The sequence below is a fragment of the Stylophora pistillata genome, chromosome 5 (assembly GCF_964205215.1).
Source record: "Stylophora pistillata chromosome 5, jaStyPist1.2, whole genome shotgun sequence".
In the NCBI taxonomy this organism is placed as follows: Eukaryota; Metazoa; Cnidaria; class Anthozoa; order Scleractinia; family Pocilloporidae; genus Stylophora; species Stylophora pistillata.
The window spans coordinates 18247694-18272624 of NC_142523.1; the positions used below are offsets into that span (position 1 = coordinate 18247694).

At 37.6% G+C, this 24931-nt stretch overlaps 1 protein-coding gene across 3 annotated transcripts in view; it reads left to right on the forward strand.

The window, feature by feature from the left end:
- LOC111331030 (regulator of nonsense transcripts 2) overlaps window positions 1-24931 on the forward strand; it is a 47759-nt gene that overhangs the window by 10966 nt on the left and 11862 nt on the right. For 2 of the 3 annotated variants that reach the window (XM_088762238.1, XM_088762236.1), the window contains exons 4-15: window positions 178-253; window positions 3105-3181; window positions 3936-4016; window positions 4128-4163; window positions 4678-4806; window positions 10108-10503; window positions 10952-11044; window positions 11183-11222; window positions 12246-12310; window positions 23795-23881; window positions 24201-24291; window positions 24478-24552. In XM_088762238.1, the coding sequence (XP_088618364.1) occupies window positions 178-253; window positions 3105-3181; window positions 3936-4016; window positions 4128-4163; window positions 4678-4806; window positions 10108-10503; window positions 10952-11044; window positions 11183-11222; window positions 12246-12310; window positions 23795-23881; window positions 24201-24291; window positions 24478-24552 (1246 nt within the window). The remainder of the gene's footprint in view (window positions 1-177; window positions 254-3104; window positions 3182-3935; window positions 4017-4127; window positions 4164-4677; window positions 4807-10107; window positions 10504-10951; window positions 11045-11182; window positions 11223-12245; window positions 12311-23794; window positions 23882-24200; window positions 24292-24477; window positions 24553-24931) is intronic. The other variant, XM_088762237.1, reaches the window with a different exon arrangement.

Here is a 24931-nt window from a genome sequence, read left to right on the forward strand (position 1 = left end):
AGGTTCATCCACCTAAACCCAACCCACCCCGGGGAAGGACATCCATCACACAGTAATCTTGTGCATGGGAAATTAATGTATGTGATGCTCTTAGTCATCACGAATTCAGTCTTTGTTTATTTGAAGTTTATTTAAGGAAATAGGGTAAATGATTATTTTTATTGTCCACTAAACTAGCAACAAGCCTTGAAGGAAGCACAGGAACTGGTCGATCAGAAACTTGCTTTACGGGACAAGAATCTTGCTGCTATTGGTTAGTGCTACGGTATACAGTCAAGTCGCCAACGGTTCAACTCGTCAACGTATAGAATTGAGTAGAGACATCGGCGAGTTGGTCTTCAACCCAGAACAACTTATTAGGGAAAGATTTCCATATAACCCCATACTAGTCAAAAACAAAGCCATAATCCCAAAGGTAATCTGTTGTTTTGCCTCTGCTTTCTTTTATCGAAAAATTGTATGCATAACAAAGTATGGGGTTATACCAAAAACTTGCCCTCTGTATTAGAAGTTAAACATATAGAAAAGTTAACGATCTTTTGTTAAAAAGCATTGTTTTTCTTCCAACAAAGTTTATAAGGATCTCAATACAATACAATATTCTTTATTTAACGAATGTGACGTAATTAACCCAATGATTTATCTAACTTACGGCCTTCACAACAATGCAAACCCACCATCCCACCCCAGGGGAGGACATCCATCACACAGTAATCTCGTATGTGGGAAATTAACGTCTCCTACCCCAACCCTGCAGGAGACGGGACCTCCATTTATTTGTCCCTATCCGAGAAGACTAGAATATCTTAACCATTTCTTGATGTTAGAGAAAGGTAGCAAATTCTTCTCAATTATTTTAAGAGCTTGAGTGTTGGTCCAGCCGGGGTTCAAACTCTCAACCTCCCGGGAATAAAGCAAGATAAACATCACCAATTACAATAACAGCTTCAGATGTGAACGAGTTATTGTGTGACAACAACACCGTAAAGACTCATCATGTCAATCGGTCAGATTTTTTAAAGAAAACTTGAGATCTTTATAAACTTTGTTGGAAATAAAAAGAATTGCTTTTTACTAAAGATCTTGTCTAAAAAGCTAAGTTTTCTTTAAAAAATCTGACCGATTGACCTGATGACTCTTTACGGTGTTGTTGTCACACAATGGCTCGTTTGCGTCTAAAGCTATTATTAGTAATTGGCAATGTTTATCGTAATAATTTGATATCAACAAAGTTGAAATGGTGAATTGGCCACCGTAACGACTAAAAAAGCTGACATTTCGAGCATTAGCCCATCATTGGAGCGAATGGAGGAATTGTGGGTTGTGTGTCCCTTTAAAAGCAGAAAATGGAGCTACGTTATTGGTAGGAACATGACAACGAGAAAAACATGAATGAATTAGTGGAATGAAAAGCGTTCGTTGATCCCTATGGGATTTAGACAGCCGGTTTGAAAGATGAGCTTTTGTTCAAGAGTTTTACGGCTTTCCGTGCTACCCAAGTGTAAGGAAAGACCACAGATTGCCATATGTTTTTTAGACTGATTAGGTAAATTAAAATGTCTAGCGACTGGTTTCGATGTGTCCTTGTCATTCCTTTCCACGTCACGAAGGTGTTCTCGGAATTGGTCACCTAGTCTTCTGCCTGTTTTGCTGATGTAGATCTTTTTGCAATAAGTGCAAGTTATGCAATAGATTACATTGGCGGAGGTGCACGTGAAGTGATCGGCGATCTTAATAGATCGTTTGGGTCCTGATATTTTCTCAGTGTTGTGAATGAAAGGGCACATTTTGCATCGTGCACGAGTGCATTTAAAAGTGCTCGGTTGGTCATTAGTCTGAAAAGGACTTCTGTCCAAAAAATTTCCTGTGTTTTTGTTGCGTTTGAATGAAATGATCGCCTTGAGATCCTTACAAACTTTGTTCCAAATAAAAAGAATTGCTTTTTACTAAAGATCTCGTCTAAAAAGCCAAGTGTTCTTCGAAAAATCAGACCGATTGACATGATGAGTCTTTACGGTGTTGTTGCCACACAATGACTCATTTGCATCTGAAGCTGTTATTCGCAATTGGCAATGTTATCTTGCTTTATTCACCTTAAGATCCTTATAAAACTTTGTTGGAAATAAAAAGAATTGCTTTTTACTAAAAGATCTTGTCTAGAAAGCCAAGTTTTCTTCAAATAATCTGACCAATTGACATGATGGATCTTTATGGTGTTGTTGACACACAACAACTCATTCACATCTGAAGCTTTTATAGTCATTGCTGATGTTAATCTTGTTTAATTCGCCTTGAGATCCTTATAAACGTTGTTGGAAATAAAAATAATTGTTTCCTGATTAAGATCTCGACTAGAAAGCCAAATTTTCTTGAAAAAAATCTGACCGATTGACATGATGAGTCTTTACGGTGTTGTTGTCACACATTAACTCGTTCGCGTCTGAAGCTGTTATAATCATTGGTGATGTTTACCTTTCTTTGTTCACCATGCGATCCTTATAAACCTTGTTGGAAGAAAAAAATTGCTCTTTTACCAAAGATCATTAATTTTACTTTTCTATATGTTTGACTTCTAATAAGTTGTACTGGTTTGAAGACCAACTCACTGGCATCTCTACTCAAGTTTATATGTTGGCGAGTTGGCGTTAGCGAATTGAACCATCAGTGACTTGACCTTAATTCATCTTTTTCTTTTTTAGAATCCAGTGCTAAACAAAAGAATTCTACCACTGAAGGCTCTAGGGAATAACTAGAGATTTTATGAGTCTTATTTCTCAGTGCTTCACAGTCGTGTCCATTGTTTTACACTGAATCATAATGGCCAAGCAAACTTACAATGCCCATAGGTTAAATTAAGATTTGCTCTTGCTAAGAACACTGCATTACAATGCCACTGAATGCAATTCTTGTAGAATGGCTGCATTGAAATTATCTGAAAGAGCACACAATTATTTTATTTCAAATCTCTCTCAGGCACATCTCTCAGTTACTAATAAGGTGTAGCCAGATTGATATAGAATTTGACAGCATATATTTGGTAACTATTCGTAGCTGGAATTATGGGTAATGACTATTTATACTTCTTAACATTACGTTATTTGCAGTTCAACCACCTGAAGAGTCGTATTTTAAAGGAAAGGATTCTTCTGTGAAAAAAAACTCTGCATTCATCAAGAAATTGGTATTATTAATGAAATGGTCTTTTGTTTTATATACATTAGATATTAAGCAATCCAAAATTGTTAACTGTATGCTGTTATTTTTTCCTCTTTTTCTTACAAAAAGAATACATATGTTACGAGTTTGATGGTTGAGTGGCAGGTGATTTGCAGTCTGAACAGAATGCAGGGTTGTCGGAACAGCAGCAAGAAGATTTATTCCAAAATGAATGTAGCTTAAACTCTACACTAGCACGTAACTTAGTAAACTTACACGGCTTTCGCCAACTTCAAACAATTTGTAAAATACACATGGCCTCTGCCAACTTCAATCAACTCGAAAAAATACCCGTGAACGGCCTCTGCCAAATTCAACAAACACTGCCTCGTCACACTTGTCTGATCACGACCAACTCTCTTCGCTTGTGAAAACTTAGTTGAAACTTCGCTTAACCTATCCTACTTAATATATATTTATGCAATAAAATTCAAGAACTTTCTAAAATGGTCTAATTATAGCAACATTACAAAATATACGGCTTTTAGAAATGACTACATACTAAAATAAACAAGCCATGACCTTTTGCCAAGCTTCCAGAAGGCCATGCATGTCACGCAACACTATTTTTCATAACAACATAATAGTTGTAGAGCCTGAATAAATTTCATACTAGCTTGTTACTAGCTTTCCCAAATCGAACTGAAAGAATTTCCAGCATCTTGAAGTGTGTATCTTATTCTGCTATAAATAATAGTTAGAGTTGTTATTGATTACAGAGGACAATAACAGAAGCCCAGCGCGAGTCTTTGGAGCAGGAATTTGCTGGTTTGAATCTCTCAAGATATGTTCAGGAAGCGGTAAGCCCACCACTTTTCATTGTCACCCAATACAGTACTTGTAATGGTATTGTTTTTGTAGCTCTCACTGGTCTTAAAATCTGAGTGGTTCTTGATTGTTGCTTTTAACAGGTTGCTGCAGTTATCGATGGTGTACCCAAATTGAAGGTACTGGTATCTTGCCAATAATTTTATTTTCTAAAATGTGATTGCTTGTATCAAAATTTACATGATGATGAAATAAAACTAAACAATACGATTTTGTGAATCAATTTTATGAAAAAATACAGTATAACAAAGGAATGTGTAACAAGTGGACATAAAATTGGCAACTCTGTTCAAAGCCAGTGTAAGTTCAGAATGTTTGAAAGTTTCAGTCCCTGTTACTTTCATTGTATAAATCTATTGAGAAGTATTTTATGGATCAAAATCCTCTAAATTGTATTTTCATGATAATTATTGCTAAACCCAGTAAATTACTACAAGGCCAGGAAATAATTAATAAACAAAGGCATTGTCAGTAATAAATATTAGTTGTACTGCATCAAAAGCCTTACACTGTCTGATGAGTGATATTAAGGAAACTGGTTCAATTTGAAAATCCCTGATACACACAAATTCACGAGACACAGTGTGATTATTTTAGCGGATAGTTCAAATGTCTTTCTCTATTTTCTTGAAGCTAGCTGATGTGAGATGTGCAGCTCATGTCTGTGGCTTAATTCATCAAGTGTATGGTGACTTCAGTGAACCACTAAAAAAGGGACTTGTAAAGATGTTTGATGGCTATGGTGGCAAAGATGAGGAAAAGGTAGTTCACAGAGCAATAATATTATCCTGTTTTATATTATCACTTCAGTTACTGTGACACTAACCTTCCCTGCTTCAAATTTATCTTTTTCAAAAGTTGTGTTTCCTGAACTGCCAATTGGTGACACTTACCTTTCCAGTTTCAAATTTATATTATCTAAGGTTTTGTTTCCTGAACAGCCAATTGGTAAATTGGGTTGGTCACATCATAAACTAATTATTGACTGAGTTTGGTTGGGCTTCACAAGAAAGTATGTGGCTCTTGGTGGAGCCACATGGACCTCGTTGTGCTTTATCCTTACACTGTATAATCTTGACCTGGAGCCAAATGTTTTTCCTCAGCCCTCTCGCCCAGACAATAAGTACGTAATTTATTATGATGATACCACAGTGAATTTGATGATGATGATGAGACTTGTTATTGGTAACTAAAGATAAAATACTTCCCAAAAAATGTGCAAGTTAACAAAAATTAAGAGGTGAAAAGTGATTGAAATGTTGGTAATTTTACTTCATAACCCCAATTACATCTACCTCAAAATTGCTGAAACTCAAAATAACATCTCTGTTGCATGCTTAAAGCATTCTGTTCTAATCCTGGAAGAATATGCCTGTGCCCACAACTGCATAATTGATCTCCTCCAATATGGTGATTTGTCCTATGATATTATTGCATGTCCTGCTTTCTTATTACTCCTGGAAAGGGAGTGTAGACTGTGGTGCAACCTGATTTAAAGGCTCGTTTGCAGAATGTTTTAAATTTACTGTATTTGGTTTGAAAAGTACAGCCCCCCTCTCTGATATGGTATATGAATAATAATTATGACAAGACTTTCAAATAGAGCTGTTACATGTAGCTCATCGACACAATACCATTAACACTATATACAAACTCAGCAGACAACTGGCTTTCCTTAACATGGAGTCAAAGTATGTAGTCCAATTGCAGGGGTCTTTTTTCAAGGGTATGCCTAAGCTCAGGTTTCATCTCAATACCCAAAATAAATTCAGGGGAGAATTGTTCTACCTCTTTTCTTGACTTTGTTTTCATCAGACCACTGTTACACTTTCTTGACTTCAGGGCAGATGAGTCATAGGAATTGTTCTTTCAATACTAACTGAATACACTTAGCGTATGTACTTGGCAAGCCATACTTAATTAGCTAGCTGACACTTTGTAATCTTAACCAAACAGCAATACTGTATTAAGATTACAGAAACAAAAACCTAGTCTAGCTTAAAACACTTACAAATTAAAGTAATATCAGCAGCACAAAAGTGTTAGAATTATAGATCTCATTAAATCCTCTCAAGATTTGATGCTGTTCCTTTGTGGAAAGTAACTACAGTGTGAGCAGACAGGCATCCATCAGTCCTATAAAAATTAATGTGATCAGTTTTAAAAGAAAATAATTGAGTGCAATCACTTGATCTGTAATGGGACATCAACACAACAGAATAAACAATTAGATACAACAAATATATGAAGTTCATATATTCATAAACAATGTTTTATCAGTTTTAAAAGAAGATAATTTTGAGTGCAATCACTTGATCTATAATGAGACATCAACACAACAGAATAATCAATTAGATACAATGAATATATGAACTTCATATATTCATATATTCAATAAACAATGTCTTATAAATACGTATGATGCACGATCCTCGCAGTAGAGAGCACTCTTTATGCAATAGCGAAAATCAGACCTGAAAAAGATAAGGCCTGTGCGGGATTCGAACCACTGACCTCTGTGATACTAGTGCAGTGCTCTACTAATTGAGCTAACAAGCCAACTGGGAGCAGGCCGTTAAGTTGATTTGTGATAAACCCGTGATTTATCATCACGCTATTGCATAAATAGTGCTCTCTACTGCGAGGATCATGCATCATACATATCTATAACTGCAGTTCAAAATAATACTTCATATATTCATCATATCTGATTTATCATCACGGGTTTATTATGAATCAACTTAACGGCCTGCACCCAGTTGGCTTATTAGCTCAATTGGTATAGCGCTACACTAGTATCGCAGGTCAGTGGTTCGAATCCCGTACAGGCCTGATCTTTTTCTGGTCTGATTTTCGCTATTGCATAAATAGTGCTCTCTACTGTGAGGATCGTGTATCATATGTATCTATAACCGCAGTTCAAAATATGTGACCGGGCACAGGATTTCGTACACTAACGCTTTACCGTTTAACGAATCAATCCGTTTACTATCCGTTTACTATCCGTTTAAAACGGATCATTAAAGCGTTTAAACGCTTTCTTCATCCGTTTAAACGCTTTGCTCATCCGTTTAACGTTTTCGACAAAACGTTTAAACGGTTAACCTATCCGTTTAAAATAAAATACATCCGTTTAACGGTTACTTGCATCCGTTTAACGGGAGAGCGAGATTTGTTTTCATGATTATGCAAATTTATTTCGATTGACGTGTACGGCAAAATTTACAAAATCCGTGGCTATCCAGTTTCTCATCTTTTAATTCCGTCGATTGAAAGGAAACGGAAATTGCTTTAGAAAAGCTGTAATTACACATTACTTTACAAAATCGAATGTAAGATGAAACACGAGCGAAAGAAAGTTGAGTTTTGTTACATGCGCATGCAAAATTGTTTCGATTAACCGACGGTGAAATCTACAAAATCAGCGGCATTTCTTAACGTTTTCACTTGATAGTGCGTTTTCATTTCAGTCAATACGTAGAAGAAACAATGTAGGAACATGAAAAAAAAAACGACTTTGCTTCTCAACTCTATTTTCTTTCTATCGAGAATGTTCAGTCCACATGGTATGATTGACAGATTCCTTCCTCTGCTTATACAAATTTTCAAACGCATTGCGAGCTCTCCAGGGTGAGACTCGCTCTCGGCTCGCTTCACTCGCCAGTGGATAGTTTAATTGCAGGCTAGTAATTTCATTTTACTTAGTTTTCTATCGTTGTCGGTCGAATATTATTAGTATGAGACGTCAGTGTTCCGCATGAACAATTCGTATCATTGTTCGCAACGGTTTCTGATCGATATGTGCATGACTTTCCGCCGTTCTTTAGCCCTCCTCATTCGTTCAAGGTTTTTGTCCATCCATTTAACGTTTTGAGCTATCCATAAAATATTTTATAGATGCTGTTCAACCGTTTAACGTTTTAAGCCATCCGTTTACTTTTTTTGTCGGCCGTTTAACGGTTTACGGAATCCGTTTTTGGACTTTGCTCTACCGTTTAACGCTTTGGACTATTCGTTTAAACGGACATGCAAACCGTTTAAACGCTCTTACTACCCGTTTACTATCCGTTTACAAACCGTTTATTTTTACCCGTTTAACGGAAAAGCGTTAGTGTACGAAATCCTGTGCCTGGTCACATATATGAACTTCATATATTCATCAAATGTCTTATAAAGCCTGTCACAACAATTGTTGTGACAGGTGCCATGATGGCAGCCCCGAATTTTGCTCCACAATTTGTGTCTAATTCTGCTGCTGTGTACGGGTTCTTTAAGTTTATTTCACCATGTCGGTACTGCTAAGGAACGGGCTTTACAACCAGCCTTCCATTGGATACCAAGGTTTACCTTCCACAGAGATATTCCGAGTTACAACCCAAGTCAACCGATCGCTAGCTGGAACAAATGCAGCTTTGTGTGCCTCTTTCTGCCTTCCTCTGATCTAACTATCTGTGTTGACGTTGAAAGAAATCCTGGTCCTTGTTGTTCTTCGTTAAATAATACGGCCCATTTTACTACAAGCTCTTACAATGTTCGTGGACTTGACCTGAGACATCTGAAGCATTATCAACCTCCGTGCGTATCTTACAAGAGGAACCGGCTACTGTCTCTTCGTCATTGAGTAAGCACCACTGTTTGCCAGCATTTCTGGGGAAGTTAAAAGCTTTGAATCTTTTGAGATACCGGGGAAAGCGTGCTGGAAGGTCGAAGAAACAAAACTCAACAGGAAATGGTCTTAGGATTCCTGTGATCTGTTCTGGTCGTCGCCATTACCATGTTTCATTAAATATTCAAAATGCCACTTCAACGTTACAAATCTGTGAATCACGGCCTTTAGGTGTCAATAGGAACAACTTAATTTTGTATTCGTCCGGATCCAAGTCTTAGCTCACCGACCGCAGTCAATTTGTTAGCATAAACGGATCAAATTCCTCTCACTCTGATCTCATGTTTGGAGTTCCCCAGGGATGTTCTAGGTCCGATTTTGTATTTACTGTATATGTCTCCTCTCGGCGACATTATAAGAAGACATGATATGAACTTCCATTTTTACGTGGATGACTGTCAAGTTTATTTTTCACTTGACTCGGTTTCATCAGTTACTACTACGAGAATCGAAGCCTGCCTACAAGATATTGGAACTTGGATGTTATTGAACAAACTCAAACTTAACGTTGATAAGACTGAGCTTTGGTCATCGGATCAGGCAATCTGTCTGCTTCTTGGCTACCTTCTTTTACAGCGATTGATGGATCTGTTTTACAGCCTTCGAACTATGCCAGGAACATAGGTGTAATCTTTGACAATAAGTTAAATATGGAACGTCAAGTTTTGCCTATTTGTAAATCTGCATTTTTTCACATCCGGAATATTTCTCGGATTAGATTTAGTTTTTGTCAGTTAGTAGTACTAAGGTGTTAGTACATGCCTTCATTACATGCAAATTAGACAACTGTAATTCTCTGTTGTATGGTCTTCCGAAACATTTAGTTCATAGATTGCAATTAGCCTAGAATTGTGTGGTACGGCTGACCTTATGTGGTTGCAAGCATGATCATGTTGCTTCTTTACTGAGGGAACTGCACTGGCTCCCCATGGAGCAGAGGATTATTTTTAAAATCTCATTTTTTACCTTTAAAGCTTTAATTAATTTATGCCCTAGTTATATCAGTGACTTGTTAGAAACTTATAAGCCTACTAGGTCTTTGCGATCATCGAGTAAGAACTTGTTAGTGATTCCTCACTCCAAGTTGAAATCTTATGGCAATCGCGCCTTTTCTATCTCTGCATCTAAGTTGTGGAATGACATTCCTGAAACCATAAAATGTAGTATAGATCTTAACACTTTTAAGCGTAATCTTAAAACTTATCTTTTTAAGCGTTATTTTAATGAATGATTACGTTTGATTATTATTTTACTTTTTACCTTGATTGTGAAGCGCCTTAGAGCTTTTGGATAGGGCGCTATATAAATTGTCATTTATTATTATATTATTATAATTATTATTATAAAGTTTCTGTATTAATTTTTATTCAATAATTTTGTCCACATTGTTTCCACAGCTTGCAAATGTGAGCAAGTATCGTGTCACCTTGAGATTGTTGGGGGAGTTAATTATTGGTGGAGTTTTTCCAAAACTGTCTGAAGGCATTAAGACACTCAGCACAATCCTTAGTAACATGGTGAACTGTGATAAAGAAAGCCATGTGTATGTGCAGGTGATCAGCAGCTTTGCTCGTCATTGTGGGGAAGACTTTGCAGGCTTTACAACCAGGAAACAAAGGTTGATGTCTGAGAAACACAGAGTGACATTTCCCAAGTGTGGAGTAGTGCCTGATGAGGATCAAGCAGTTATTCATCAACAGTTTCTATCTTATTACAAGTCACTTTCTGTCCATCTACTTAGAGCTCATAAGGATCTTCAAAATAGGGAGAGGCAGAACCATCAAACTTTAATGGTTGGTTTTATATTTTGTTTAGTGCTTTTGATATAAAAATAATGTATTTCTGTTTCCCACTATTGCCTGACGCTTGGGTTTATCATTGATTGCTTGAATATAATTACCTTTTAATGTAAAGAACCTCAGCCTCAGCCAATCACATTTCCTTGGGTCTAATTTTAGTTTAAGCGGTGTAGTGATTCCTTGTAGATTCCTTTACAACAAATTATGTGGATGGTGGTAATCACTCTTGTACTGTAGCTACTTAGGGCTGTTACTTATTGTGTTCTTGAGAGGGTGTGAAAATTACTCTCGTTCATGTAGTTCCTCACTTCACCAGAGAGTATGACTTACAAAAAGAAATATTGCACTTCTTTAAAATTAATGTGAAGTATAATCTAAATGTAGTCTGTGAAACACACAATGTTAGATAATGTTTATCAAATGCATCAATTTTTTCCCACAGACTAAAGGTGAATTACACCCTGACCGAAAGGAGGCATTTGAGAAGGCACAAAAGGCATATGAGAAGCTGCTAGCCAATACGACTTCTTTAGCAGTGAGCACTTTTGATCATAACATGACAATTGTTTTTTGTTTCTGTAACTATAGACATTAACAATAGTATAAACCCATATACCTTTATGCTTATCTTACATAACTAGTGACTTTTGTGTGTTTGCTGTGATTTGTTTAGGACATACTGGATGTAGACATGCCTGATCTACCCCAGGATGGTTAGTGGATGTCAGTCATAATAGCTATGCCTTTCATTTTGTTTGCGCTCTGCTGTACTTTCTACCAAAGTGATCTATTAACCTGTAAACTCCCTGGATTGGTTAAAGATGCAACTTCTCCCAGTAACTTCAATGCATTAATCAATGAAAGGTGCTTATAATAGATAAACCTTGTCAACTAGAGGTTGTTATCATCATGATGGTGGAAAATCAATGAAAGGTGCTTATAATAGATAAACCTTGTCAGCTAGAGGTTGTTATCATGGTGGAAAGTCAATGAAAGGTGCTTATAATAGATAAACCTTGTCAGCTAGAGGTTGTTATCATGGTGGAAAATCAATGAAAGATGCTTATAATAGATAAACTTTATCAGCTAGAGGTTGTTATCGTGGTGGAAAATCAATGAAAGGTGCTTATAATAGATAAACCTTGTCAGCTAGAGGTTGTTATCGTGGTGGAAAATCAATGAAAGGTGCTTATAATAGATAAACCTTGTCAGCTAGAGGTTGTTATCATGGTGGAAAATCAATGAAAGGTGCTTATAATAGATAAACCTTGTCAGCTAGAGGCTGTTATCGTGGTGGAAAATCAATGAAAGGTGCTTATAATAGATAAACCTTGTCAGCTAGAGGTTGTTATCGTGGTGGAAAATCAATGAAAGGTGCTTATAATAGATAAACCTTGTCACCTAGAGGCTGTTATCGTGGTGGAAAATCAATGAAAGGTGCTTATAATAGATAAACCTTGTCAGCTAGAGGCTGTTATCGTGATGGAAAATCACTGAAAGGTGCTTATAATAGATGAACCTTGTCAGCTAGAGGTTGTTGTCGTGGTGGAAAATCTACTTTTTTCAATGTTAATTACATCAAAATTTGCTTGTACAGCAGTTTGAACTCTGGTTCAATTTATGACCTTTTCAGCATTTCAGTGTTGAACACACTTTACTTTCATCTTTCCTTGTTTTTCTCACTCAAGAATCATACAAGTCATGTAGATTTCACTATTTGTTTCATCTTTGTGTAGAGTTTGTTCAACAAGAGGCTGGAGGAAGCACAATAGATGTCTTTAACCCTTTTAAACAATCAGAGGTACAGTGTCAGATGATCATACATTGTATTTTGTGTTTGGCATAATAATTTTAGGGGTTGTATACAGTCATTTATTACACGACTCGGGCAGTCAAAGGGCCAATAACTAAAATCAACCAATCAAAATGCTCTATTGCCGGTCAATATTCTCTTAGTATTGGGCCGGGCACCGTCCCGAATGGTCTCGAATGATACCGCACTAATAATAAAGTCTTTATTCCATCATAAGATAAAACTACATATCTTATGTTACAATGAATTTGGAAAAACTACAGAAATCTACATACATATTATGAATTAAAAAGTATGTCTTTACAATAAATGGAGCTCAAATATCAACCTATTTACAAAGGTGTTCATAAAGCGCTGTGTATTAATTTTCAGGCGCGCGCAGCCTTTTTTCCTAAGATTGTGTACATATGTCTTTTGGACAGGAATGATGTCTTTCAGGGGGTGGCAATCCGTTGATTTTAGTTTCTTCAAAATGTTTCAGTCTTGTTTGTTTAAAAGGTTCTTGATAAAAACTGGAAATGTGATAAAACCGCATTTAACACATCCCCATTTAAAAATGTACTTCACCATTTTAAAATGTACTTGACATTTTAGGAATCTTAGTTCCTGAATGAACCAATCAGATCTCAAATACATTTTTAATGAGATCTTTGGGAAATAAGTTACTGTATCAACCAATCAGATTTGGGTTTGTAATATGAACCTTACTCTTCAGGAACTAAGTTCCTCAAATAACCAATGACATGAAAGAATATATGCCATGTCATTGCTAAATTAAGATTTGTCTGTTTTATTTAAGTCAACACCAGATAAAACAGATAACAATAGATGGGACATTCTGCTAAAGTGCAGTAATGTTTCACATCAAACTGGATGCTATCTTTAGTAAAATATATATTCTTCTTTGAGGCTTTACTATTTTTATTTAGCCCTCGACATGTACAAGCTTTTTGTAAAGCTTTGTCACAGTTGTAATTTTACAGTAAAAATTAGTTCCATTCATTGTCTTTCACATACCATAGAAATGTTTTGAATACACTGTGGTTAACACAGCGATGGAAACGCGCCTGATTGCATAAAATTCTACAGAAATCGTTGACAGAAAATGCCACCAACAGTTTTGCCGCGCTTTTTATCTACGCCGAAAGCCGAATATTAAGAAAGCGATCAAATGAACATTATCTTTTGTAATGACTGTCAAGTCATCTTCGGTTAACGTGCAAATGATCGTGACCCGGTGATAAAATTTCTTAACCTCATTATGTAAACGACACGTTCTCACAAAGCGAGAAGATTTTACGAGCTTTCTTGTCACGAATGTGATAATGGCACTACAATAGCCACGATACCGTAACGCTTACTAGAAAGTAAGCAAGGACTTGACCTGTGGCCGCACGAGAAACTTTATCACCTTACTTTTCCGCCCTATTTTGGGATAGACAACGATTGCGTTACATGATTTTTGCAAAGGATGTAAGCCGAATTGAAGCAAATCATGTTACCAAAACACAGCTAATTACTACTATATTTACGAGGTGAATTAATCATCAAAGATTAGAATAATTCATTTAACATCTTCCATAATCAATTGCCAGCAGTTAAGTAAACTTGAACCTTTGCTACACAATTTGTAAATAATTATTCTGTTACATGTTATGATAATCCAATGAAATTAACTTACCGGGCTTGAACGTCGTTCGGATCGCGAAATTGCCATTCTCCATTCAGTTTCCATGCCAAGCGATTCAAAGTTTCTAATTTTTAGAAGAAATTGCATTTTTTAAAATCTAGGTTTCGCCTCCATCTCGGATAGGATGTCCACTCATTTTGCGCCATAAGGTAATTTTTGGCGGGGAATAGATCGATACCTGGTGTTTGTCGCTGTGTTTTCTGAAATGCATTCCCGACAGATTTAGCCATGTTTTGAGACAGTTAGAATACATTCAGCGTTCAAGAAAGCCACAAAATGAAATTGATTTTGACCTACAAGAATGAGGCTCGTTCACAAGAGTCCGATCTTGCGAAAGTTATCAATCGAATGCAGTTAATTTCACGGGAAGTCATGTTGTGACCTCGCAGCATTGTTTTCCAATCTCAAGTCAAATAACCGCTTGCTGATTGGCCAAAACAGTAACTAATTTCATGACCGCGCGAGTCACCAACTACCACGTACAATACTTGTAAGCCAGACACTATCAAGATTATTTAATATATTATAACAGCAGTCTATTAAGCAGCAGCTTTTGTTACACAACACGATGTTTGTGTTAAATCATGCCCGCACTGCCTTCTTTCAAGTAATTTTTTAAACTTCCGTTCTTTTGTCGATCAAATCAGTCGGCACCTCTTCCCGTTTATGGAACCGGCTTCATCTTGATGAGATTTTTCGAGTTGTCGAAGGGGTCATAGTCCTCTTTAACCTGTGCTCAATGAAATAATTCGCATTTAGTTCGTAATTGAGACTCTCACCTCCTTCTAGGTGTCAAAATAATACAACACTCAGTTGTTCTTTTTAGCAATGTTTTTCACATCTGTAGACAGTCGTCGATACAATGCGCATTACGCTCAGCAAAATGTCCACATTTGCGAGATATCTTAACAACTAAAAAATCCTCTCTACTCTTAATTTTATTATTATCCACCTTTGCTTCCGAGTTGCTGATCGTCCTCAGGCCTCAAACAGCTCGAAGCTTACAGCGTTTGAGTTGGTGAATCATTAACCACTACATTATGTCAGATTATAATCGTTTATCCCCTTTCGAATATGTGGTCGATAAAATAGTTCGTATTCAGTTGCTCGAAATGCTACCTTTTTTTAACTTGTGTCTTGACTTACGTCCAAGGATTCAGTCTAATTCTTTATTTCATCAGTAGGTAATGTTGCTTCTGAGTTGGCGATTGTCTTAAAATAGCTCGAAGCATCCAGGCTTCAAGTTAGTAAATCATTACATCATCACAAATGTCACACTACATTCAGTTGTCCTTTTTTCGAATCTGGTGTTGTGAAAATTCATCGAAATTTCACCTCCTTTAAGATTTCGTAACAAAACGTATAAACACATATGGTGCACGATCCTCGCAGTAGATAGCGCTATTTAAGCAATAGCGAAAATCAGACCTGAAAAAAATCAGGCCTGTACGGCATTCGAACCACTGACCTCTGCGATACTTGTGAAGCGCTCTACCAATTGAGCTAACAAGCCAACTGGGAGCAGGCCGTTAAGTTGTATCCAAGTTCATTGTATCCAAAACGTATAAAGCGGTATCCTTACAACTCTTCAGTTTATTAATAGGCAAACTCACTTGTGAGCTACAGATCGCTCTGAAGTAGCTTCACTCTGCTTGATTATTTCAGCATTAAGCTTTTTTAGAAGTCGAGAAAGGGGGTCGCACTAACGATTCCGATGTTTGAATTTGACTTAAGTCCTGTCTTGACATCATACGTATGAGACATGCTGTAAGTGCCCTTTTGTTCTTACAAGTCACCACTGTGGTTTTCGTGGTGGCCGAGGCACCTTTTGAGATCAGTCAGGCCGATGTCCCAATTGAATGTCCTGCCTCAAAGCAGGTCGTACCTTGCCGGATGACCTTGATAACAATATTGCGTGATGTTCTACTCCGTACCAAACTCTGGTCGTTCAAGAAATTTGCATTTATTTGATCGAAATGCCACCTTCTTCAACATGTCTTTACAAATTTCGAAGGATACAGTTTAATTCTTAATTTTAGAAATTGGCATTGTTGCCTTCGGGTTTATAGTCGTCTTCAAACAGCAATAGCTCAAAGTCTACATGGGTCGAATTAGTGAACCATGACAATCATACAACACTCAGTTGTCCTCTTTCGCAATGAATTGTTTGTGATCGGCCCAAACAATCTGCCTAAAACTCAGCCAAATGTCAACATTTTCAAGATATCTTTATAACTGTTTAACAATCCCTTTTACTCTTCATTTTACTAGTGTGTAACTTTGCTTCCAAGTTGCTGATCGACTTCAAATAGCTCGAGGCGTGCAGCTTTTGAGTTGGTGAATCATTACATCATTACTAATGTCAAATTACACTCGCCGGGTTGTTCTCTTTCGCATCTAGATCTGTAGGGAGTAAAATAAATCGCATTTTGTTGATCGAAATGTCACCTTCTTTACCATGTCTTGACATATATCTAAGGATTGAATTCAATTCTAAATTTCACCAGTAGGCAATGTTGCCTCCAGCTTGATAATCTTCAAACAACTCCAGGCGCACCAGGTTTATAAAACTATTTATCAGTAGTATCATGCTGCACTCATTTTTCCTCTCATACAATTCTTTGCGGATCTGTCGTCGAAAAAACAATTTCCATTTAGGTTATCAAAACGTACGTAGAAGGATTCCGTTTGATTCTTCACTTCACCAGTAGGCAATGTCGCCTCTTAATGCTGATCGTCTTCAAGGAGCTCGAAGCTTACGTGATGAGCTTAGTTAATCATTACTTCATTACTAATTTCATTTTACACTCAGTTGTCCACTTTCCGACAGCTTAAGGAATCATTATCGATCAAATAATTTGCATTTAGTTCATCAAAATATCACGTACATTACAAACATTCTAACTCATTTCACTCTTCAGTTGCTATGTGCTTTTCCTACTGAGGTAGGAGTTCAAACCTTCTCACCCCTTTATTTTATTGGATATTTGTTGTCAGAATGCGACCTTAGACGGAACCTGCCTGCCCCACTCTTACAGTCGGGAGGCTTTGTGTCTTTGTTTCAACCACCAGAGTTTGGTACGGAGTAGAACATCACGCAATATTGTTATCAAGGTCATCCGGCAAGGTACGACCTGCTTTGAGGCAGGACATTCAATTGGGACATCGACCTGACTGATCTCAAAAGGTGCCTCGGCCACCACAAAAACCACAGTGGTGACTTGTAAGAACAAAAGGGCACTTACAGCACGTCTCATGCGTATGATGTCAAGACAGGACTTAAGTCAAATTCAAACATCGGAATCGTTAGTGCGACCCCCTTTCTCGACTTCTAAAAAAGCTTAACGCTGAAATAATCAAGAAGAGTGAAGCTACTTCAGAGCGATCTGTAGCTCAGAAGTGAGTTTGCCTATTAATAAACTGAAGAGTTGAAGGATATCGCTTTATACATTTTGGATACAATGAACTTGGATACAACTTAACAGCCTGCTCCCAGTTGGCTTGTTAGCTCAATTGGTAGAGCGCTGCACTAGTATCGCAGAGGTCAGTGGTTCGAATGCCGTACAGGCCTGATTTTTTTCAGGTCTGATTTTCGCTATTGCTTAAATAGCGCTATCTACTGCGAGGATCGTGCACCATATGTATCTAATACCGCAGTTCAAAATATATGAACTTCATATATTTCATTGTATCTGATTTATCACTTTCATGGGTTTATTACGAATCAACTTAACGGCCTGCTCCCAGTTGGCTTGTTAGCTCAATTGATAGAGCGCTGCACTAGTATCGCAGAGGTCAGTGTTTCGATTCCCGTACAGGCCAGATTTTTTTTCAGGTCTGATTTTCACTATTGCTTAAATAGCGCTATCTACTGAGAGGATCGTGCACCATATGTGTTTATACGTTTTGTTACGAAATCTTAAAGGAGGTGAAATTTCGATGAATTTTCACAACACCAGATTCGAAAAAGGACAACTGAATGTAGTGTGACATTAGTGATGATGTAATGATTTACTAACTCGAAGCCTGGACGCTTCGAGCTATTTTAAGACGATCGCCAACTCAGAAGCAACATTACCTACTGATGAAATAAAGAATTAGACTGAATCCTTGGACGTAAGTCAAGACACAAGTTAAAAAAAGGTAGCATTTCGAGCAACTGAATACGAACTATTTTATCGACCACATATTCGAAAGGGGATAAACGAGTGTAATTTGACATAATGTAGTGGTTAATGATTCACCAACTCAAACGCTGTAAGCTTCGAGCTGTTTGAGGCCTGAGGACGATCAGCAACTCGGAAGCAAAGGTGGATAATAATAAAATTAAGAGTAGAGAGGATTTTTTAGTTGTTAAGATATCTCGCAAATGTGGACATTTTGCTGAGCGTAATGTGCATTGTATCGACGACTGTATACAGATGTGAAAAACATTGCTAAAAGGAACAACTGACTGTTGTATTATTTTGACACCTAGAAGGAGGTGACAGTCTCAAGTACGAACTAAATGCGCATTATTTCATTGAGCACAGGTTAAAGAGGACTATGACCCCTTCGACAACTCGGAAAATCTCATCAAGATGAAGCCGATTCCATAAACGGGAAGAGGTGCCGACTGATTTGATCGACAAAAGAACGGAAGTTTAAAAAATTACTTGAAAGAAGGCAGTGCGGGCATGATTTAACACAAACATCGTGTTGTGTAACAAAAGCTGCTGCTTAATAGACTCCTGTTATAATATGTTAAATAATCTTGATAGTGTCTGGCTTATAAGTATTCTACGCGGTAGTTGGTGACTCGCACGGTCATGAAATTAGTTACTGTTTTGGCCAATCAGCAAGCGGTTATTTGACTTGAGATTGGAAAACAATGCTGCTGAGGTCACAACATGACTTCCCGTGAAATTAACTGCGTTCGATTGATAACTTTTGCAAGATCGGACTCTTGTGAACGAGCCTCATTCTTGTAGGTCAAAATCAATTTCATTTTGTGGCTTTCTTGAACGCTGAATGTATTCTAACTGTCTCAAAACACGGCTAAATCTGTTGGGAATGCATTTCAGAAAACACAGCGACAAACACCAGGTATCGATCTATTCCCCGCCAAAAATTACCTTATGGCGCGAAATGAGTGGACATCCTATCCGAGATGGAGGCGAAACCTAGATTTTAAAAAATGCAATTTCTTCTAAAAATTAGAAACTTTGAATCGCTTGGCATGGAAACTGAATGGAGAATGGCAATTTCGCGATCCTAACGACGTTCAAGCCCGGTAAGTTAGTTTCATTGGATTATCATAACATGTAACAGAATAATTATTTACAAATTGTGTAGCAAAGGTTCAAGTTTACTTAACTGCTAGCATTTGATTATGGAAGATGTTAAACGAATTATTCTAATTTTTGATGATTAATTCACCTCGTAAATATAGTAGTAATTAGCTGTGTTTCGGTAACATGATTTGCTTCAATTCGGCTTACATCCTTTGCAAAAATCATGTAACGCAATCGTTGTCTATCCCAAAATAGGGTGGAAAAGTAAGGTGATAACGTTTCTCGTGCGGCCACAGGTCAAGTCCTTGCTTACTTTCTAGTAAGCGTTACGGTATCGTGGCTATTGTAGTGCCATTATTACATTCGTGACAAGAAAGCTCGTAAAATCTTCTCGCTTTGTGAGAACGTGTCATTTACATAATGAGGTTGAGAAATTTTATCACGGGGTCACGATCATTTGCACGTTAACCGAAGATGACTTGACAGTCATTACAAAAGATAATGGTCGTTTGATCGCTTTCTTAATATTCGGCTTTTGGCATAGATTAAAAGCGCGGCAAAACTGTCGGTGGCATTTTCTGTCAACGATTTCTGTAGAATTTTATGCAATCAGGCGCGTTTCCATCACTGTGTTAACCACAGTGTATTCAAAACATTTCTATGGTACATGAAAGACAATGAATGGAACTAATTTTTACTGTAAAAATTACAACTGTGACAAAGCTTTACAAAAAGCTTGTACATGTCGAGGGCTAAATAAAATTAGTAAAGCCTCAAAGAGAATATATATTTTACTAAAGATAGCATCCAGTTTGATGTGAAAGATTACTGCACTTTAGCAGAATGTCCCATCTATTGTTACCTGTTTTATCTGGTGTTGACTTAAATAAAACAGACAAATCTTAATTTAGCAATGACATGGCATAAATTCTTTCATGTCATTGGTTATTTGAGGAACTTAGTTCCTGAAGAGTAAGGTTCATATTACAAACCCAAATCTGATTGGTTGATACAGTAACTTATTTCCCAAAGATCTCATTAAAAATGTATTTGAGATCTGATTGGTTCATTCAGGAACTAAGATTCCTAAAATGTCAAGTACATTTTAAAATGGTATGTCGAGGGCTAAATAAAATTAGTAAAGCCTCAAAGAGAATAAAAAGATGATCAATCTCTGCCTGAGAGTAATGTTCCTTTCTCAATGTTCGTAGGACGTATAAACACTTGTTTGCTTTGACAAGCTTAGTTCTTACATGCTCATCAAATTTTCCGTCACTCTGTATAGTTACTCCTAGTAAAACGAAGCTATTACATTGGGGAATATTATTAATTGGAGAGTAGAGTACATTATGATTTTTCTTTCTAACAACCAGCTCTTTACATTTGCAAGGGTTACAGACCATTGTATTGTCTTTACACCATGTTAAGAACTGTCCTACTAGGTCAGCAGACGGGTCATTATTCCTAGTGATAGGCGAAAGAGTAGTGGAATCATCGGCATATTTAAAAAGCACAGGGCAACCATTAAAAAAAATCCCCAAATCGTTCAAAAATATATTAAAAAGATACAGTCCGCTTACACTACCTTGTGTGGTTCCTCTATTGACAGATTTCCACTGTCCTAAAAATTTATAACTAACAACACGTTGTTTTCTTGCATAGAGGAAACTATGATACCAATTGATAATGTACGGATTTAGAGGTAGCTGTTTCAGTTTGGCAGACAAAATAGCATGGTTCACAAAATTGAAAGCCTTACTGAAGTCCATGGTAAAAATTCGCACTGCGCTACAGTCACTACTATCTAAATACTTGTATGTCTGGTGCTGGATAGCAAGCAAAGCATTTGTGCAACTACCCGCCTGTCTATATGCAAATTGGGTGTGGCTCAGGTTGTTCTCAATGACCGACTGTGCTTGTGTATGATACACGACCTTCTCGAACAACAGGGCAATAACGGGAGTAACATTAATACCACGGTAGTCTGAGTCCTCTATAGGCATGTTCACTTTGGGGAGAGGATTAACATTTGCCCTCTTCCAGGAGTCTGGCCATGTAGACAGTGACAGATTCCAAATGTGAGTGACGATTGGTGTGAGTAGCTCAGCACAGTCTTTCCAGATCCAGTACGGGAGGTCGTCTGGTCCCATTGCCATTTTCTTTACATGAACTAAGGTATTCCAGACACACCGCTCAGATATTTTTGGGGGCTTTACACTGTCCGGGATATCCATATCACTAGGTCTAACGTAAGTGTCATCATAGCACAGGTTGGCAAAGTAGTCGTTCAGACGAACTAGAGAGTTCTTGTCCAAATTTATCAATGATGACCTGCGACGCTGCGATAGGGCGTCCACGCCCTTCCACCACTCACCGCTACCAATGGCAGCCAGTTTTCTTCTGTTCTCGGTTATCAGCTCAGAAATGCGCTTATTAAATAAAGACAGATGTTCCTTGTTGTTTAAAGATGTATGGGACTTAGTCCTCAGCATACACTTGACTAATGGGGACATCCAAACTGGGTCACGCGATGACATGCGTACAGATTTTTGCGGCATAAACTTATTCATCACTGCACGAATCTTTACCTCAAGCACCTCAACCACCTTGTTTATGTCCACCTCATTGAGGACGTCACTCCAGTCCAGCATAGTGAGTGCCATATAAAATGACTGTTTCCGATGTTCCCTACAGTCCCGCACAAGAACTTTGCGGCGCACAGGTTTAAGTTTTAATCCTGCCGGTAAAACAAAGACTTCATGGTCTGTCTTAATAAGCATATGTATGGGATATGCTTGACCGAACAGATCCACTAGGTTGGTCATACAGTTATCCAAGCACGCGTTACCCCGCGTGGGAAAATCAACCGCGAAATCCCAGCCAGACAAAGCCTTATATTCTTGCATATCCAAACAATTTACATCGCCACCACAGACAATAGCCGCTTCTGGGTGTTTGTTCAAAACAAGGTCCACAAAAGATATTATATAATTAATTAAGTCGAGATCCCGGTAGCTATGCTTGGGAGGATTATACAGGCTGCAAATTAGCATAATGTGATTGGACGGCAACTGCACTGTTAAAGCAATAAACTCGTATAAATTGGACCGATAGACATCCAAGACTTTAAGACTGTCTCTCACATAGACCGCAACACCCCCTTTTTTCCTTTTGTCCAAGTCTGCCCAACCTCTGTCCCGCCTGAACACATTGTAATTTGGGATATTCACCAAGGCGTCCGGCATATTAGTGGAAAGATGAGTTTCACTGACAATACACACATCAATATCCTGAGATCTCGGGTCAGCCTGAAGCGCTACAGGTGCTCGTACACGACTTTTTGTTTTCGACAAACCACAAATGTTCGTAAACAAACATTTTGGGACAGCGAAACCCTTTGATTTAGAGGTGGATGTTTTGTCGGTTGTGTTGACAAGCGGAATGTTAATTAAGTTACTCCGATCCACTTTCCGACCTTCAGCCTTGACGAAACGGCAGCCTTGCATCACAGGGATTTTCTTGGTGGAGGTGGATCGTGAAATTCGAGCACTATGTTGCCTACGGTACTTCAGAATGCTGAGTGACTTGAACTGAGATAGAACGGCCGGAGATGGCTTGAAAGCTTTGTTATGGAGAGACAAGAGTTCAGAGCATATCAAAGACGCTGGCTTAGTTCGCATTAACATCGGGTAGTTCTTATTAACTCCTCCGAAACTCCTGTCTGTCTCTGGACCCGGTTGTGACTCGACGTCCATATCTATAGTGATATCTAGCGTGATATATTTCTCCGGTACTGCAAGCAAGGTTAGACCATGGACGCCCCACAACACCACCGGCCGGCGAACTCTAAATTTAGGAGTAGTGAACTTGGATAAAATATGTTTGAAAAGCCAAGGACTTTCAGCCCCCCCATAGTGACAATTGTAGGATTCTTGGGCAGCATTCAAAACGAAAAGAACACCAAAAATGGTAAATAGGCAAAGAGCTCCAGAAAACATGGCAGCCATGTTGGCGCCTTTACATAATCTTTTGCATCCCTTTGAAAGGCACTTGCGTCCCTTTGAACTTCAGTTGTATAATAAAAAAAATCTCTTATTAACCAAGCTTGCTCTGAACCGTACTGGAAGAATATCGGCCCTTGGTCTTTTTTGTACGGACCGAGCTGTGCTCAGTCCGTACTGTCATGACCTCAGGCTGATATTCTCCCAGTACAGCCCTCGCGCTTGGTTAATAAGATATATGTAAAAAATTGGTTCTCTAGCAGTTAACTGTTACACTAGTGTCAAGTTACTGATACTTAGCACTCCATGTAAAATGCAGGGAAAATTATGTAGAATTTTATTCTGGGACACTTTTGGGATCCAAATGCACTTTAATCTTGCTTCCAGTGTCTAAATAGTTTGGTACAAGATACTGTTGATTTCACTTGTTTGTTGTGCCTGGAGTTTTTAATGTAGATCAGTATAAACCTTTTCCTAAAACATAATTTGATATTGACCTTTTAAACAGTATGATGGAAGTGCAGGCCTGTGGGAAGATGAAGAAACAAGGATATTTTATGAAAATCTTAGAGACCTCAAGGCTTTCTTACCAAAGGTACATGAAAGAACTGATTCTCTGATTGTACTAACTTAAAGTATTTCAAACTACTGACTAGTTCAGTCATAGAAAACTGTAGTTTTTTTGTCATGGAAAAAAGTAATTTTGCTTACTAAGAAGAACGTAATACTCTAAGAGCTCTTAGCCTACAATTTGCTTGTAAGTTAAATTTCAAGCTCAGGTCATACTAATGCAGGCCATGGACCATTGGAAAAAAAGATGCATTTTAAAGCTACCATGATTATAACAGGATACCCTGAAGGGAATGAAAACTAACAATTTAATCAACACCTGGACATTTATTTCTTATTGTCAGATCTTGTACAAAGATGATGGGAAAGATGGAGAAGATGATGATGGAACCAATTCAGTTGCAGATGAAAAAATAGACATGCAAGAGCTGGAAAGTAAATTTTACTTTTGATGTTATGAACATTCGCAATAAGTGTGGCAGTTTGAATAATTATTACAGTCTGGTTATTAATTGTTTAGATATTTTCACACAAAAATGTACTCTTCCTCGAGCTCTTAATTTACCACCTTTCCTTTTGTCGTTTTCATAAAACTGAACATCCAATTTCATAATTTTGTAGTGAAAGTTGAGGAGTTTGAAGAGCTAGGTGATGACATTGGTGATGAGGAATTTAGTGAAAGAGAAATTGAAGAAGGTATGGTTTGTATGGTATGAACATACTTACATATACATTTAACTTTGAATTAGATTTATTCATTAAGTATATTTCCACATACATTCATAATTATATCTATCGGACTGGTGTCATGTGATGACAAAAGTTCGGGTAGTGGTTATCTAAATTATTTACAACATTTATATTAGGTGGTTAGTCTGTAACTTACTCTATCTCCAGTGTACATGCTCCCTAGACTTCTTGACACTATTAATGTCTGATAGTATTGTAGGAAAGATAAAACATCCAGGGAACTTTAAGTGATGATATGGTTCAGTAGTTAGGGTACACTTTTACATTGGAAATAAACAACTCCTGGTAATAAAATCTTGTCTCTTGTGAACTGATTGGTCCTCTT